We start from the raw sequence: 17,838 nt of genomic DNA, 5'->3' as shown, positions 1-17,838 counted from the left end.
ACTTTTACGTAAATGTGAACTTTTTATGATAGAAGGCAGTCAATTTTCTGGGTGAACTTAGGTTTTCCATAGCACCACTTTCTTAAAGTGTTAAAGGAATTGACATTTGCAATTTATGAACCCCTCCTAAAATTTGTCACCCTGTAATTTTTTATTTTAAAAAGAAATTTAAGAAACTAACAACATTTAAAATCACTATTACAAAATATCAGTGTTATATCCCAATGTAAAAAAGGTCACATTTACAATAAGTTCAATTCTTATAAGCAAACATGTAGTGAATGACCAGAGTACAAAAAACACAATTTTCAGATCAAATATATTTAAATTAATTTTAATAAGTACAAAAGGATGATGTTTAGCATTAATTTGCATGGGACTGATTAGTATCTTTTTTTAAACAGCAAGCATAATGACACAGCATATTGAATGACATTCAATAAAGGTCAAATTATCTTACACATGTGAAAAATAGTGACTTTTCCCAATTACAACAAGGTCACAAATTACAAATATTATTAGCTCCCAAATGATTTTCTCAAATGAGAAAAACTACCATACAAGTGTATTGTCACCCAGAAAATTTCAAATTTCACCTAATGTGAATAATTAAAGTTTAGTGTTGGAGATTTATCATGCATTCCCTATGCATGTAATTTTATTATTAATGTGTAGCAAGGGAAAAACATTTCATTTCTGTTTTTTTTTTCAAATTTAGCAACAAATATGAAGCTTTCATAAGTTTTCATGCATGTCAACTCCAAAGGGAATATTTCATGAAAGGTCACATTCCTCATTTTAGAGCCCACCAAAACCTGAATTTGTATATGCTCAGAAGAATCTTGAAAAAAATTTGGATCCCAATAAACGTGAAATCAATTATGGAGCAGGCACCTAAGATCAATAAGTAATCGAGGATTTATCCATGGATGGTAAAGTTTAATTTGTAAAAACTGGGGCTCAAAGTTCAGTTTCATTTAGACCATTCTAATCATGTATCAAATTTCACACATTATGTAGAGTTTAAAACAGTCAAATGCTTCAATTACTATGTGGAAGATTTTTTAAAATAAATAAATGGGAACAAATCTATCAGCCATTATGTCTAAATTAATTCTATACCTAACTTCTTTGTTTTGCTTTCCTAATATGATTTGTTCTCACAAATAAACTTTGTTGGAGACACTCATATTTATTCAATAACATAGGCTGGAATTTGACAGTATGCTATTGGTAAAGTAAGTCTTCTAAAACAAAGCATGAAGAACTGAAATTTTCACACAAACTGAGCTAATTCAACACTGACAATCCCAATTCTGGCATTTATTTGTGGCCACTGTAGACTTCTTTCTATAAATAGTAACTTGCAACAAACTGATGAAGTCAATACATAATCCTTGTAGTCCAATGAGTTTAAATGTCATGAAACCAACGATATGGTAAACAAAAACAAAACCTCTCTGACCCCAACAAAACTGGCAAAAAAAAAAAAAAAAGAAAAAGAAAAAAAAGAGAGAGAGAGAAGAAAATAAAGAAGAAAACAAAATAGTGTTCTTAATCAACTCTAAGCATTTTTATATATTATCATTACCTATGGATCAAAAAATAAAAATGCAACATATTCCTAGAAACTAAATTGTGACTGATATTAATGAATAACTAGTTTCACAAAAATGGATTCTTGGTTGCTGTACAGTTTAGTGTTTGCTGTTTGCTTGGTTTTGTCATACAGAAAACCAGATAGTGGTCTTTTTATTGGATTGGTGCTCCCCAAAATGTATGAATATAAATTTGAATTAAAGCAAAGAAAAATACAGCTTTTTTTTTTTACTTCGTCTAAAATATGTGTTGGGTTGGCATGTTGGTGTCCAGAACTTCAAGAATCACACAGTGATTTACGGTTGTTGCGAGGACTGAATGAGGTAATCTATGTGAAGGGCTTAGAATGAACTCAGAACCATTTCAATTCAAAAAGGTATGAAACTAACCAGTAATGCATACAGAGAGGACTGCATACGATCAACCAGATATACAATTTAATGAAAGCTTTTACAAACCTCCATTGAGAAACTTGGAATTCAAAGATTTTCTTTCCTGCCTTACAAGCAGAATTGTGAAATCATCTGGGCCAACTAGAAGTACATCAGAAAAATGTTAACAACTTTTATAGGAAGGATATATGTAACCATATGTATGGCTCAAGACTAAATTCCAATTAGTATGTTTGTTATGGATCTACTGAAAAAACTATTCTATTGACTAAGTTAATTGCTAGTAATAAGAGCTACATTTGGGATTGGGCCCATTAATAAAATAAATTGTATAAATTTGTTTGAATTCCTCAAAATGTTCTTTCATACCTGCAAATACACACACACACACACATACACACACTCACATACACACACTTTTCTAATCAAAGCTAAGAACTTATTAAGGGTTCTTGGGGAAGACTACTATAAACTGAAACATCTATCAGTGGTTCTTCCCATCAGGCAACATATTAAGTGATGTTATGTATAAACTGCAACATAGAGACAGTGATTTGAAGTGGGGTATATTAGTATGTATATAAGAAGATGTTCTTTACATATACAGACAAATACAGAATACTTCAACTAAATAAAGTTGAAAACGGTGGTCCAAATATGTTGGATGATTAAGAATTTTCAAGAAAAACATGAGGATACAAAATTCTGATAAGAAACAGATAGATTTTGAATAATTTTTTGATTACCATTCCCACATGCCTTCACAAGAACTCCATCTACTTTAGCATTTTAATCATGGTGCTTACCATGATAGAATCATAACTGTTAAATGTTTCTGTATATATTTATGCATATTTAATTTCTCCCTTTTCTTGGGTGTTAAAAGGGAAAATGCTTCACTGGGTTTAATTAGTAACAGACTCATTTTTTCCAGGAAGTTTTTCTCTTTGATATTTCTTTCACTATTTTTGAGGTCCTGAATTTGTTCTGAACTTGATGAAAATATGAGTGCTTACACTAATGGAAAACATTATTATCTTTTATACAAATGTTGATTATGAAAGATGGATATTAAAATTTTCATTAAATACTGAATTTCATCTTTTAAGCATGAATTCAATAAAGAAAAAGATTATAATTTGTCTTGTCCACACTGTTATGAGTGATTTTTATAAAGTGTCTCTGGCTTCCAAGCATGATTATTAAAAATAACCACAGCCCTTCCCAGTTTAAATGTTATGCTTCTGTATACTCTGGATTAATAAGAGGGAAACCCACGGTTCCCATGAGACCTCAATTACACGGAAAAATGCACTACAGGGTAACAATGAGTTAGCTTGATTCCCTTAAAACTCCAAACCTTTTTATATGAAAAAAAAAAATCCTGGAAGTTGTTTCAAAAATATGCAGATGGTTGTAAGACTGTTACAAGACGAAGAACAGGATCAACCTATACAGTTTGATGTTTGGTAAAGTTATTAATATTTGGTGTTTGGTAAAGTTATTAATACTAATCAACCTATTGATATGGTCTTGGATCGCAAATTAAATAATAAACATTTCAGTGCTTCATAGGTATTGTCTAAGGCATCAAGAAGGAAGCATTTGAAAAAAATCTTGATGCTGAAGAAACATGATTTTGCAGAAGGTGACTTGATTTATTTCCCTTGTCCTCCCACTGAAATGATAGGCTATGCCAAATATAGTAGAGACAAATACAGTAGAAACAGATGCCATAGAGCTTTGGTGTCCCTCTACAATCTACGATATCATGGCAGAGTTCAGTTCCCTTAGCCTCAGCCAGGACTATAAAAAGAACCACATCATAAACACATGAGATACACACACACACACATACGTACGTATGTATACATATATATACATATATGTGTGTATATATACATACACATATGTGTGTACATATATATACCTATATATATATATATGTACACACACACACACCAAAGAAATATATGAGTGAAATAATAGCATCTATGTCCTTTATAAGATAAACTATGAAATATTTAAGAAAAAAATTGGAAATCTCGCTCAAGGGGATCACTTATTCAAACCTGAGATAAATTCGAAAGAGAGAGATCCCTGAAGATTGCTAAGCAGTAACACTGGCATTTTAAAAATCACGGAAGTTTAAAATAATTACTAACCGGTTATATTTGTTCCGTTTTTGTATTTAAAACATAGGAACACGAATAGGAGGAAAAAACAAAACAGACACTATCTTAGCACACTCATGATCTTATAACTTATTAAAACAACTCTCAGTGCTAAATTAATTCACGTGTTCCATTTCATCTTTGATTTTCAGTCTTTAGAAGAAGGAGATGCACTTTAATTTTCATCTAAATTCTGAGGGTGCAATATGAGTGTTATTAACACCATCATGATGTGACACACAGTACGAGGTAAAAAAAAATATTCGTTGAATAAATATTAGCTGAATCAGAGCAGCAGCTATACAAAAATGAGACTTTATCTGTAATATATGTACATGTACTTATCTACATTTTGTACATACCATAACTCTTTATGTCAATGTGCAACTGCATAAAATAGGCATAATGGGGGCCAAAGAGACCTCTGATAGTGTATTAAAAATGTAATTCTTGAAAATTTGGTCTTATTTTAATAAATTTGTGTCACTTTTCTTTTGCATCTTTACAATGGTTTAAGCAGAATAATTTTAAACACTACGGTTCTATGATTTAAAATAATTTTCCATGCAGCATCCTCCCTCTCTCCAGAAACACCAAAAGTTCCCTTTGATGTATAAATTTTAAAAGTTGGAGAAATGTGTAAAAAAATACATGAGAGAAATAATCAAAAATCCCAATCCACATCATCAGAAAATCTGAACTGTCAGGATGTTATTAGGTTCAAATAAGATTTTGGCAATTCAAACTAAAAATAAGAATAACAAGAATAACTTTTCTGGCCACTCTACCTTAAATTTTAATGAAACTGGTGTCATCGATGTAGGCGCAGCCCTTTGTCAAAGGGAAAGAGGAGTCTCTTCTGTTGTCTTACAGAAACTGCTATTTACAACTATTTTTACATATGTACATATTTATAAATTTATAATTTAGAGTCAGATATTAAGGGGGAAATGTAGAACTTACAAGCACAATGTTTTTAAAGTGTAAAGTAATGTATACCGTACAAAGCATTTTTATTGCTTGCCTTCAAGCAAGGTGCATGTTCTCAGACTCTTACACACTTCCCTAAACTCTACAGATCTATGTTATATTTAAGTGTGTAGGAAAATGGGGTATCTTCCATTTCAACATATAAATAAAGTGTATGTGTTAAAACTATTTAGATGACAAATAAGCTGTAATTGGGAGGGAATTAAAGAAATACATTTATTAGCTCATGTTAACAATTTTATTTTATTAAGGATTATGGATTACCTTTTGTGAGGGAACTTTTAACGTCAAGCCTGTCTTCATGGCAAATTCTGTTAATAAGATGCATTTGTGACCTTGGTATTAATACAGTCATGCAAAGCACATAATAGAATCACACTAAAACAAAGAAAATGAAAAAAATAAATTTAAACGAGGCAAAGGAATAGCAATTTTTGTTGTGATTTTGCTTATTTCCATAAGATACTTCTTTTATTGATTTTATGAACATACTTATTTATGCACTATACTGAAATACTGTACAAAACTGCAAGAAATGCCACTATTTGACTACTTATGTTTCTACAAAAACACCATCATAAAGGTGTATCTATTAGTAAAAGTCAACTAATAACTGCTAATGTAGATGTGAGTCAAAAGGATTTTGGGTTTGCCAAAAATCTTAAATCTAGGCATGAGACACAATTGTTAACTTCTATTAACATATTTCAGGGGCATAGAGAGTATATTTTAAATATTAAAAGAAAAATGAATTTTACCCATTAATATTCAGTAATTATATAAAATTGAAAATTGTGGTTTCTAATTTAGCTATGTGTGTGCACTCTAATTTAGTTAGTGTGTGTGTGTGTGTGTGTGTGTATACGTGTGTGCATGTTTATATTTGTGCATGTGAACTAATCCACAATCTTTTGGTGATGCTTTAAAGTTTCTGTTTAAAAATGTTCAACTCTTACCAAAACCTCTTCTGGTATACAAAGCTGTTGTAAATTTGAGTCAATGAAATTTAAAGTTGCAATTTACAAAAGCAGATTTACATAATTCTTATCTGAAAGCACTGCTTCAAGACAGAAAAATGTGCCAATTCACTGCCCTTTCCTTTGTAATTAGTGGCTTCTGAGTCCTGATGAAAAGAAGCCTTAAGGCAGAATTTGCAGTAAACAGGAAAGAAGAGAATCGTATAAGTGCTCATCTAGATACTGTGACACCTATGAATTCTCATCAGTGGGAGTTTTTGGCACAATTTTCTAATCCAATGTGAATGTTGTTCCACAGCAGCCAAACTGGATGCTTTTTCCAGTCTCCAGCACCAAGAAAATTTAGCTGATCAATTTCAATACAACACATACCTGGAAAGAGTAAGACACATTTGTCTTTTTTTTTTATTTTTATTGTTTTAATTTAAGGTAGTTTCCAATGATTATAATACTCTGTAGGATTTGAATTTTACTTTCAAATAAACTCTGATGCCAAAATGTAATGGCCATGACATTCTGATAGTTATTAAATTCTAGGCATAATTAACATTCTGTCAGGAGTGACTCTTAACTATTTGAGCTTGTCATGCTGTAATATGTGCTATAGATGCTATACAGAGTAATTAAAAGCTGATTTCAGATCTCTAGTTTTTCTTCTGATGTGTGCTAAGCTTCCAATTACACTAGCAGGGATTCTGAGCACTCATGAAGGGCACTGATGTGGCAGATACAACGAGTTCTGTGATTTAGAAGAATTCCCCTTGGAATGAAAACGTTATCTTACGTTATCGTTAGGCAACAGTACAAAATAGTTCTATTTAAGACTTAAATCAAAAGAGTTCATAAAGTGTGGTATAGGATCCCCATTTTCATCACAATTAGAACAGTAGGAAATGAATCAGGTCACGTGAAATCCACTTTGAACGAGTTCCTAGGGTAAATCTTTAAAAAAGGCAATGGCTCTTTGGGCACGGGGTGCTTTCTGCCTGCGGTTCCGCAAGTTAGCAAATGCGTGTCTCCATTAGAGGTCTACTGGTAAGCTATATAGCTATATACATACTGTACATGTTGGTTCACAGATTAGCAGTTATTAGTCAGACTGTACATAGCAAAACAAACAAAGTTGTATGTTCCTATACATCCCAAAGATCACCTGTGTCTAGATTCAAGGACTGACCCCTAATACAGGTTCTCTGTTTAAATACGTAGCCCAGTAAACTAAATTAAATGTACCAAACAAAACTGGGAAAACTATTCTAGACATTCTGTCAATTTTGCTAACACTGTTGAAGGTTTTCTTGGCTTCGGCTGGCTTGTTTTCCGGCTTCTTGTTGGGTTCTGGTGTGGTTGCACTCTTGGAGATGGTGGAGAGAACTGGGTCTTTTGAAAGATTCGGGGCGTAATTGGCAACAGCCACGGCGTAAGCATTGTTCTGTATCATGACAGAGGCTTTTTCTTTTTTCTATTGAAAAATACAAGAATTAACAGAATATGGGTTGAGCCCGCCACTTAACATTTTCCAAACTCCAGTTCAAATTCTGCAGAAAAGCATCTTGATAAAAACATCATTATCAATTAGAAAGATGAAATTTAGGAAAATAAATAAAAGGAGTCCTAAAACCATGAGGAAATCCCCAGTGTAAAAATCAATGATACCATTTACCTGGAGAACCATGTTTTCTTGTTGTTGTTTACATGGAAAACAATCAAAACCATAAATGTAATAAACGATGCAACATTTTGACTCTTACAGGTAGTTATTCAAATAGTTGTTGAATGAACGAGTGAATGAATAAATGGAATGTAGAGATATTTTAACAAGAGAAATGATCATCTACAACATATGACCTTAATTTCTGAACAAAGAAATTTATCTTCTTGAACTAGATAACAGTATTTCTCTCCCTGGTGTCAAATGCTTTATTCATATGGTGGTAAACTAACCATATACGGGTGGCAGTGAAATAAATACTAAAAACATAGGACAAAGATAAAATACAAATTCTGCTTTTTGCCTAGCTCAACCACAAGCTGTTTCTCCTCATAATCCCCAGTTCAGTTCCCACCCGCTCTAATCTGGCTCACAATTATCTCCTGCCTGGACCAAATTAAATGCTTTGTGCTCTCCCAGCTTGGCTTGACCTTGTCCAATCATTAGACTCACTGTAGTCACAGGGATTTTTTTCAAGACACAAATGGGATCACGTCACTCCTCAGCTTAAATCCCTTAAATACACTCTCAAGGTCCTGAGAATAAAATCAATACCTCTTACCATGGCTTCTTTTCTTTGTTATATACCAGTCCCAGGAAATAACTTCAGTTTTCAGAATATTTCCTTGTTTGGTACCTTTGGCCATGCCACTTCCTTACTTGAATTGTCTCTCTCCATCCTGCATTTCCTGTTATCAATCCCCTCTCATACTTTGGTCTTGGTTTAGTCTTTGTCCTCAAAAAGACCTTCCCAGCCACTCTATGCAGCACAGTCTTTGTGCCCATATGCATGCTTCACAGCACTCAGTTTACTTCCATCATGGCATTTTTCAAAATGTATAGATTTTTTCTAGTGCGATTATTTGACGTTTTCTTTTCTCATTAGAATCTAAGTTCAATAAAGGCTGGTGCTACGTCTGTCTTGTTTACCATTATAAACTTACACTTAGCATGGTGCCTTCTACCTGGTAGGCACATAATATGCAGCTGAATTAATGAACCTGGAAACATAAATAACATTTATCTGCATTTCTATCTAACATAAATGTCTTCTTAGTTATCTAAATGCAAACAAAATTGAGCCAGCTATGAATTACCCAAAATAGTGAAGAGTGAAAATCAACAGATTTAGAGGACGAATTGGCCTAGAACAGAATTTCAAATATCAATTATTTTCAATTAAGAATTCTCAAAATGTTCGGGGAGCCTGGGTGGCTCAGTCAGTTAAGTGTCTGACTTCGGCTCAGGTCATGGTCTTGCGGTTCGTGGGTTCGAGCCCCGCATCAGGTTCTGTGCTGATAGCTTGGAGCCTGGAGCCTGCTTCAGATTCTGTGTCTCCCTCTCTCTCTGCCCCTCCCTACTCATGTTCTCTCTCTCTCTCTCTCTCTCATAAATAAACACTAAAAAAATTTTTTTAAAGAATTCTCAAAATGTTCAGGTAAAATGAGATAAGAAAGGTCCTCAGGGAGCCCAGAAGATCTAAAAACTGGCCTGGTTTTCCTGTCCTTTACTGAAATCAGGTTTCTCCCTCCTCTCTTTCCCTAGCTGATGAGGCATTCTTCCAGATGTGGCTGGAGTATAAAAGGAAAGGGGTTGAGGGTCTACCATTATGAAAGCTATAAAACAGCTTTTCTTCTGCAATGGCACACAAAGTTCCCATGTTACAAATGCAGGGGAATTTCCAAGTATGTAACTGACAGAGAGATGGTAACACGTGCTGAACACTAGGATGTGTCAGGTGGAGGGTTAAGACTGACAGTATTATTTGTAAAAAAACATCACTACTGGGTAGGAGGTAAGTTCGATACTTAACCCCATGTTACAAATTTCAAACTAGAGGCTAAAGAGGTTTCGTGATACAACCAGGTCTCCTGTCTGTTAAGTGGCTGAAAAAGCACAAAAACTCCCATGTGTGTGACTTTAAACCTCTGCTTTAAATATCATACTATGTGATACTACTCTTTGGAGAAGGTGTTTGAAACTTGGGAGTACACTCTTTGCTAAATTCCTAGTTTATATCACTAGGTCAATCTTCTAAAAAGACCCTTTAAACCATAAAGTAGGTAACATACAGGGTTTATATTATCATTATTTCGAATATACCTAGATATCATTTAAAGTAATCTCAAATGGCACTTATAGAGAATTTGGACTGACCATGAGAATATTCTTTAACCTCTACCTGCTTCAGCTTCTAGTTTGGAAACAGGGAGATAATTATACCAAAGCCATAATGAACCACTGTGAGAATTTAGTGCACAAATGAATACTCAAACCACATTGAAAAGCACAGTCTCTTAGCGGAGAGTAGGAATGGGTATAACTCAGTTACAAAATCTTGATTACTGGCTTACAAGATCCATTTTATATCTTTGAAAGAAGACATAAACATTGCATGGAGGAACCCAAAAAAGGTATCTTGGAAGAGGGACATTTAAGTTAGGTCAGGATTTACGGTGCAAGGTTTAGACATTTTGACAAAGAAACATAAATGTAAATGTCCTTTGTTGCAAGAAGTGTGTACAGATAGACTTTGTACTCTCACCAGCACCCTTCCTGCCTGACTTAACACCCTTCAACTGTATACAAACCCACAGGTGATGCTAAATTATTTAACAAACTCTGAAGCAGGGGCCCTAACAAAACAAAACAGATACTCTGGTCAACCTGAACAAACATTGGCTGTAAATACACAGAAGGGCTGTGCCAGAATGTACCAGCCAAATATCACCCTCGAATATTTTTGTATGTTGCTGGGGTTTTTTTTCCATCCCAATACTGTGGATATTATCATAAGCAGTGTTAAAAATAATTTTAATGTGTATTTGTAACTTTTATTGACTTAACTAGTAAGAATAAAATTTCATCTTATTTTTTCTTCATTGTTCAAAGAATGGCTTCAATTTCTGAATAATAAGTATGAACTTCGGAGGCAAGCTTAGTACCTGACAAGATGATGGCTTGGCTTCAGAATTCTCTCTAGGAACTTGGAAACTTGATTATTTTCAGAACCAATAGCAAGTGAAAGTGCAAGAGTCCCAAGTACTATGTTTAGTCAAAACCCAGTGGTTGGCACTTGTGATTTCTTACCAATTCACTGAATGAAGCGCAGGGCGCTCTCATGGTACTAAAACTTCTCAATTCTTAGCCATAGCCCAGTAAAGCCTTTCTGGCGTAGATCTTTCAAAGTCTTACAAAGTTATAAAATAACTCCCCTCAGTCCATTTGAAAGTAATTATCACAAATATACAGTAAAGCAAATTGCTCCTATCTATTTAAAATCAAAATCATGTATATAGAGAAAAAATACTATTGAATTGATAGCTGACTTATAGTTCTTAGATCTGCTAAAGCAGAGTATACAGATTAAGTCATCATAATATATTCTATCACTATTCTTTGTAATTCATAGATCTACTATTGATAGTACTAAAAAATATTAGTACGCTAGGCCATTACAGAAGATATCACCTTGCCGTATTCACTGCTAACTTCTACCCACTGCTATTTTCTAATAATTTTAAGTGACTCTTGAATGGCTCTGTTACCAATATGCAGATGACTGACCTAATACCTCTCACCAGAATTATCACCCATTATGTTTCATTAGACTTCTCTATCTACATAGTCCATAGGTAATCAAAACGCAAAATATCCAGAAATGATTACAGGTTACTTTCACTCCCAACCTAATTCTATACACTCTCCTTTATTCCCTAACCTGTGAATGATACCACAATTGAGCCAGGAACTGATTACCAACCCATGCTGTTCCCCTAGTTAGATCCATTTTATACAAACTCAGCTCAAAATCACATGTATTGAAACATTACTTCTTACTGCAATAATTACTCTTTCCATGGGCTTCCACGACACCCTAGTGTCTGTCTCTATAGTGGCATGTATACTTCTCTCACTTATTTTTTTTCTTCCACTTGACTGTAAGCTCCTTGAGAGCACAGACTGTGCAATGCAGAGCTGCTAGCATAGTTCCTGGCACAGAAGAGGCTCAAAAAATGTTTGCTTTATCATGAATGACATGTACTAGAATGATCACTGGGACAAAAAATATATATTTAGAAAGTATATGATATATACAAACATATAAAGTTATTTTGTAGAGTGTAGTATTTATGAGATTCATAAAATTTAGATTCCCATAGTCTGTTCTATAATTCTATTATGTAATTATCCTGAAAGTCCACAATTTTACCATTCCACATGTTTGTGGAAGTTGTTTTGCTTGTAATTGAGACTCATATTAAGTGGGAAGGGGAAAATATGGCTAATCACAAAATCAATAGATTATGTGTTTTTACACATTAATTGGGGAAAAAAGAGGAAAATACGCTACTATAGAATTTGTTGATGCTGTAGCTGAAGTGGAATGAAAAGTAAATACAGCACATACTAATTACATTTTCTATTTTTTAAACAATGTTTTATAGGATTCAGAATATTCTGAGTTTATTACTTCATTAGAATGTCTGAACACATGTAAAATTTCAAGTCTGGAAAATTCTTGATTGTAGAAATCAAAATGTCTTACACCATGGGACAAACCAGTTTCAGCTTCCTTAGAGTAGTAGATAAAATAACGTGTTAATAACTTGAGCAAATGCTCTTGCTAAAATATAGACATCTGTTAGCATAGTGACCTGGGATATGAATAAAAATAATAATCACATGGTTGCAGAATTGGAAAGAATCGCAGATATTGTCCTTAGAATAAGGAAAGGGAGCGCTCATAAATGTAACACTAGATAAGACAGACTTTGGAAAAAACCCAAGGTTACCAGAGTGGCAAATCTATGCTCTTTCTATATACCATGTTGCTTTTTTTTACAGTCATTGTGGCTACTAGCCAGCCCATTTCTTGTAAAGCAACAACATGCTCCTGGGTCAGATAATGCTATTGTTAACTGTCTGCTAACCATCCTGACTGAGAAAAGTGATACTTACAGAAGATTGTTTGAAGGTTATACAGTCCATCCACTTCTCTAAGTACTCTAAAGTCTTTCCTTGGATTAAATTGGGCCATGAGAAAGCTATATACTTGGACCATATTAGCTTAGCTCCTTGAAGAATTGCCTTCACTGAGTTGTATGTTAATGTAATGCCTTCAGCTTTTATTGAAGGGGACTACAAGAGACATCAATATGAAATTCATTACTGAGTTTATTGGGAAAATGTTGACATTACTTTCAATAGTACCCAGCTTTCCCTAATATAAAACCCATATGATATTGTTTTAAAGAATTCAATGTAGGAAAATATTTTCTCTAAGAAAATCTATGCCTCCATTTTTTGATTACAAATAAGAGTAACTCCCGCCCCCCACCCCATGGTTTACTCTGGCAGCCAAGAAGCTCAGAATTTAAAGCTCAACTCCTCTAGCTATGGACTATAGCTAATGTTCTGGCCCAAACGGTGGACACATTTGCATTGTATTTTCCTTCATCCTGATATCTTACTTCTATTTCTATTTTATTTTATAATAGTTAAGTGCATGCATTCTTTTGGTAAACTGCCTGAAATGCTTTTGGAACAAGGCAGGATGTTGAAAAATGCAAATAAATGAAGAAAACACTTGAAATGTGATGTTTTCTATGGATTGCATGGAGTGAATCACAAAACAATGGCACATTTCATGTTAGTTTGCATACTATGTTGCTAAATCTTTTTTTTTAATTTTTTAGTGTTTATTTATTTTTGAGAGAGAAAGAGAGACAGAATTGGATCTGGTAAAGGGCAGACATAGAAGGAAACATAGAATCAGAAGCAGGCTCCAGGCTCTGAACTGTCAGCACAGAGCCCGACGCGGGGCTCGAATCCATGCACTGTGAGATCATGACCTGAGCTAAAGTCGGTCACTTAACCGACTGAGCCACCCAGGTGCCCCAACTAAGTCTGTGTTTTAAGTAATTTAATATATGATGTGTTTCCAGAGAATATGCTTTTCTTGGCCAGTGTAGAACCACTGACTCAGATTTAGAAATGGAATCAGTCTTAAGAGATTAGTTATTTATTTTTTAAATTTAATTCAAATAAATTATGTGCTAACTATTATTCCAGGTTATAGCAGAGAAAATGATGAGTGTGACAATACTGCTATCTTCTTAGACCATGTAACCTACTGTTAGAAACACAAATTTATGATAAAAGTATAATTTACTAAGGTCACATAAAATGAATTTGTGTCAGGTACTACAGAAAGATAATAGAGGGCAGTAATTGGATTCACTGAGAAAGTTTCAGTGTTAAGTAAAATCAGATGGGTATTAAGAAAGAAGTAGGAATTCATCAGTTACAGAAGGAAGGAGGGGGCATTTTGGTAAGAGGAATCTAATGTCATGGAGATGTGTAGCAGCATGGATATTGGGGGATGGGTTAATGGCTAGAGGAAGAACACAAGCATGGACTTCAGATCTGTGTTCAATCTTGGATGTACCACTTATTAGATGTGATCCTGAGTAAGTAACTTTATGGGAACAAATCTGTGGTTTCTCATTTCTTTTTTTTTTTCTTAAGGTTTTTATTTATTTGTTTGTTTATTTGAGAGAGGGATAGAGCATGAGTGGGGGAGGGGCAGAAACAGAGGTAAGGAGAATCCCAAGCAGGCTCTGCTCCATCAGCACAGAGTCGACCTGGGGCTGAAATTCAGGAATCAGTGAGATAATGACTGAAGCCAAAACCAAGAGTCAGATGCTTAACCAACTGAGCCACCCACATGTCCCTGCAGTTTCTCATTTCTAACACAGAGATATTCCTAGGCACATGGTGGTAATGCACAATGAATAATAGTAGTAATAACTTGAGCAAACGCTCTTGCTAAAACATAGACATCTGTAAAACAACAAGTAACTCAACATGTGAAACAAACTTATGAGAAAGTTATGTACTTGGACGATACCAGCTGACCAACTTGAAGAATTCATTAAAGAGTTCAATAATTAGCATTAAGATTTCAACAATTCACTGAAGAGCTGAAAAATGACCCTAGCACTAATGTAGAGGGTGGACTGGAGGGAGACTTGATTAGAGACAGTGTTCTCAGAGAACACTGAGCAAGGGCATAGTCCATGACAAGGACAAGAAAATAGGCACCATGTGATGACAGGTTAGATGTTAAGGGGTATTTCCAAATTGTTGGTATGTGAGATTAGGTTTTGCCAGAGATTTAAAAAAGGAAATGTGGGCAGGGGAAATATACAAAATCAATTTAGAAGCTTTTATCTTTGTTTGTTGTATTTTTATTTAAAAAAAGATATGTAAAGATTGAGATAGTAGAGTCATATAGAAATGCCTAGGGAAGAGGATGGATATATGATCCTAGAACTTAAAAGAAAGGTATGGGGTACAGTTATAGATACTATAAAAGCATGAGCTGTAGATTTGATTGGGCTGTACTTTATTCATTCAGACCATATTTACTGAGCAACTGATACACACAAGACCCAGTGCAAAAGGCCAACAGTGAATGATTTACTGAAATAAACATGGACATGTTATAATGATCAGTGAAGGAGATGAGGCATTATATACAATTACAAACTGTAATAAAGGATTTAATGTAAAAAATCAGGGTGCTAGACACACTTAAATGGGACTGAATCATTTCGGGGGTGCAGGGTTCAGAAATTTCCTGAAGATTGACATTTGTTCTCAGGACGAGTAGGATTATCTATTTGGGGACAGTAAATGGGTGGACACTGTTTAGTGTTGTAGACATTCCCACAAATACTATCTATAAAACCCTTAAAGTGAGAATCACATAGTGAATAGTAAAACCAAAAACAATAAAATAAAGCCAAATGACTGTCTTTGGGGGTAAACAAGAGCAGATGTTAGGGAGACAGGATCTACTGTGAACTCGGGCAGGGACTCTCAGAATAGAATGAATAAAGGCAGCTGCCAGGCCAGGGTTTGAGGGCAGGAAGTTGCTATCTGAAGGCTTCTTGTAAAGAAATGCTGCTGACTTGCACCTGAATGGAGTTCTGAAGCCCAACAATATTCAATGGGTTGAATGGGAATCCCTTGAGAAAAACGAAAAATTATTATCTGATCTGAAAACGTGGAGGTTATTGGTGTTCGTCAGTTACAGGACAATACATGAAAAGGAAATCACATTACAGTGGGCTGAGAATTAAATTGAAAGTGAGAACACAGCCATCGCAGCACGGTTTTCAAAAAGCTTGAATTGGAGAAGAAGATGGTAGAATCTGAAGATGGGGGAATGGGTGACATAGGATCTAGAGAGAGTTCTTGCCTCCATGGTAAATGAAACAGAGTGAGCATACTCCTTACTGAAAGGAAGGAGGCAGCTGGAAAGGAGAAGATGGCCTTGATGAAATGAGAAGAAGACAATAACTGATGCTTCAAGGCTGAGAAAAGAACAAGAGAGAAAGATCGAGAGCTGCAGTGGAAGAATTAGTCTTGGGCAAGTGGAAGAATGTTGGTTGTGAGGGAAGCTTCCAGAAGAACTTGGGGAATTTCATAATAAGATACTTTCTGTATATGGAAAGGAATAACAACTGGAGGTGGAACATTTGATCCAGCACTACACTTTTAGAGTGATAAGGTTTTGTAATCTAGTGTCACACCTGAGGCTAAAAGTAGTAAAACATCTTGTCCAAGATCACAGAGCACAGTAGGTAGGCTATGTCTTCTAACAGAGGGCTCAAATGTAGCTTGAATATGAATGGAGTGGATTTATGTATTTGCAAAAACTAACTTTCAAGATCAACAGAGTGCAATCTACATATAAATTGTATGTTAAATGTGTATTTCCTTTTTCAAACATATGCTAGTGGTATGCATCTTTGAGTCGTTATTATTCTTATGATGCAAATTAATACTTGCCAGTTTACAAATGTTTAAGAACTTTTCATATGCTCTTTCTATTGACAGATGATTGAACTGCACTGACTTATGATACCAACTTCGAAAGCTGAGGACTTTTTCCAGTCTGATAAAACTGGAAGGACACCAATATGGGCAGTGGACAAAAATTCTATAATTCAAGTAAATTATCATTTTCCACTTAAAAAAATTTCTTCCTAAAGAAAACTAAAGCAGAGAAGCCTGAAAGTAGACTGCACTGAAATATTTTTTCAGGCAGATGTGCTAGTTTGGGGCACTCGATTTCCTTTCAGTCCTAAGAATGTGGTTATTTCCAAGCTAAGTTTAGGGAGCACCCCCCAAAATTCATTTGAATCATGAAATTGGGTTGAGTACCCACTGATAAATTCACCATTGTAAAGACTGAACATTCTTTCCGTGAAGGCAATGAAGTTTTTCCTTGGTGTTACATGTGCAGACTTCATAAAAGAAACTCTTAGATTCTTTATTCAACAAAAAATTCTCAAGGGCCTAGCTATGGAAAAGTAAGAACAAGCAACGAGCCTGATACAATGTTCCCTTTAAATTAACCACTGAATTCCAACCACTTAGAACTGAAATAATGTAACATTTGTTAGCTGTTTTCTTGCAGATGAGATCGGAACATCAATGATTTTGTCCTCGATTTATCTTTGCTCTGTGTGATTTGATATGTGGTTTGACTTAATTCCAGCATTCCTCAGTACTAGGTAATTGCTTTTAGAATGCATCATCATGAATGGGTTTTTTGCATTTATAGGTACTTCTATTTTCCAAGTACAGGGAGAAGGTATTTTATTTGATATGCCAAATCACAATGTCAATTTGATATGCTAAATCACAATGTCAATTTGATTGGCACCCTCATAGCATTAAAAAGTGATATATCAATGAATATCTATATGGAGAATTTACCACAAACCACTATTTATCTTTTGTGACATATTTATAAACATGTCTGGCATTTATAAATACATCTGGCATTTCACCTTCAAAAAAAGTTAGTATGAAAGCGCATGTGTAACTAATATAACTAAAAAGAAGTAATTGCATAGATAGCAATGAAAAAGCAGTACATTATATGGAAAATGAAAACATAAATCAATAATAAAATG

The 17,838-nt window shown here is 34.5% G+C and overlaps 1 protein-coding gene across 3 annotated transcripts in view; it reads right to left on the bottom strand.

The window, feature by feature from the left end:
• Positions 1 to 318: 318 nt before the first annotated feature.
• Positions 319 to 17,838, bottom strand: part of GABRA2 (gamma-aminobutyric acid type A receptor subunit alpha2) — a 128,070-nt gene continuing 110,550 nt past the window's right edge. For 2 of the 3 annotated variants that reach the window (XM_011281893.4, XM_023253146.2), the window contains 2 exons: positions 12,806 to 12,985; positions 319 to 7,594 (listed from right to left, as the gene is read on the bottom strand). In XM_011281893.4, coding sequence (XP_011280195.1) covers positions 7,298 to 7,594; positions 12,806 to 12,985 — 477 coding nt within the window. In that variant the 3' untranslated portion in view covers positions 319 to 7,297. The remainder of the gene's footprint in view (positions 7,595 to 12,805; positions 12,986 to 17,838) is intronic. The other variant, XM_019829558.3, reaches the window with a different exon arrangement.

This window comes from Felis catus, chromosome B1 (genome assembly GCF_018350175.1).
Source record: "Felis catus isolate Fca126 chromosome B1, F.catus_Fca126_mat1.0, whole genome shotgun sequence".
In the NCBI taxonomy this organism is placed as follows: domain Eukaryota; kingdom Metazoa; phylum Chordata; class Mammalia; order Carnivora; family Felidae; genus Felis; species Felis catus.
The sequence above is the reverse complement of the archived record's forward strand: the minus strand, read 5'-3'. Positions and strand labels throughout refer to the sequence as shown.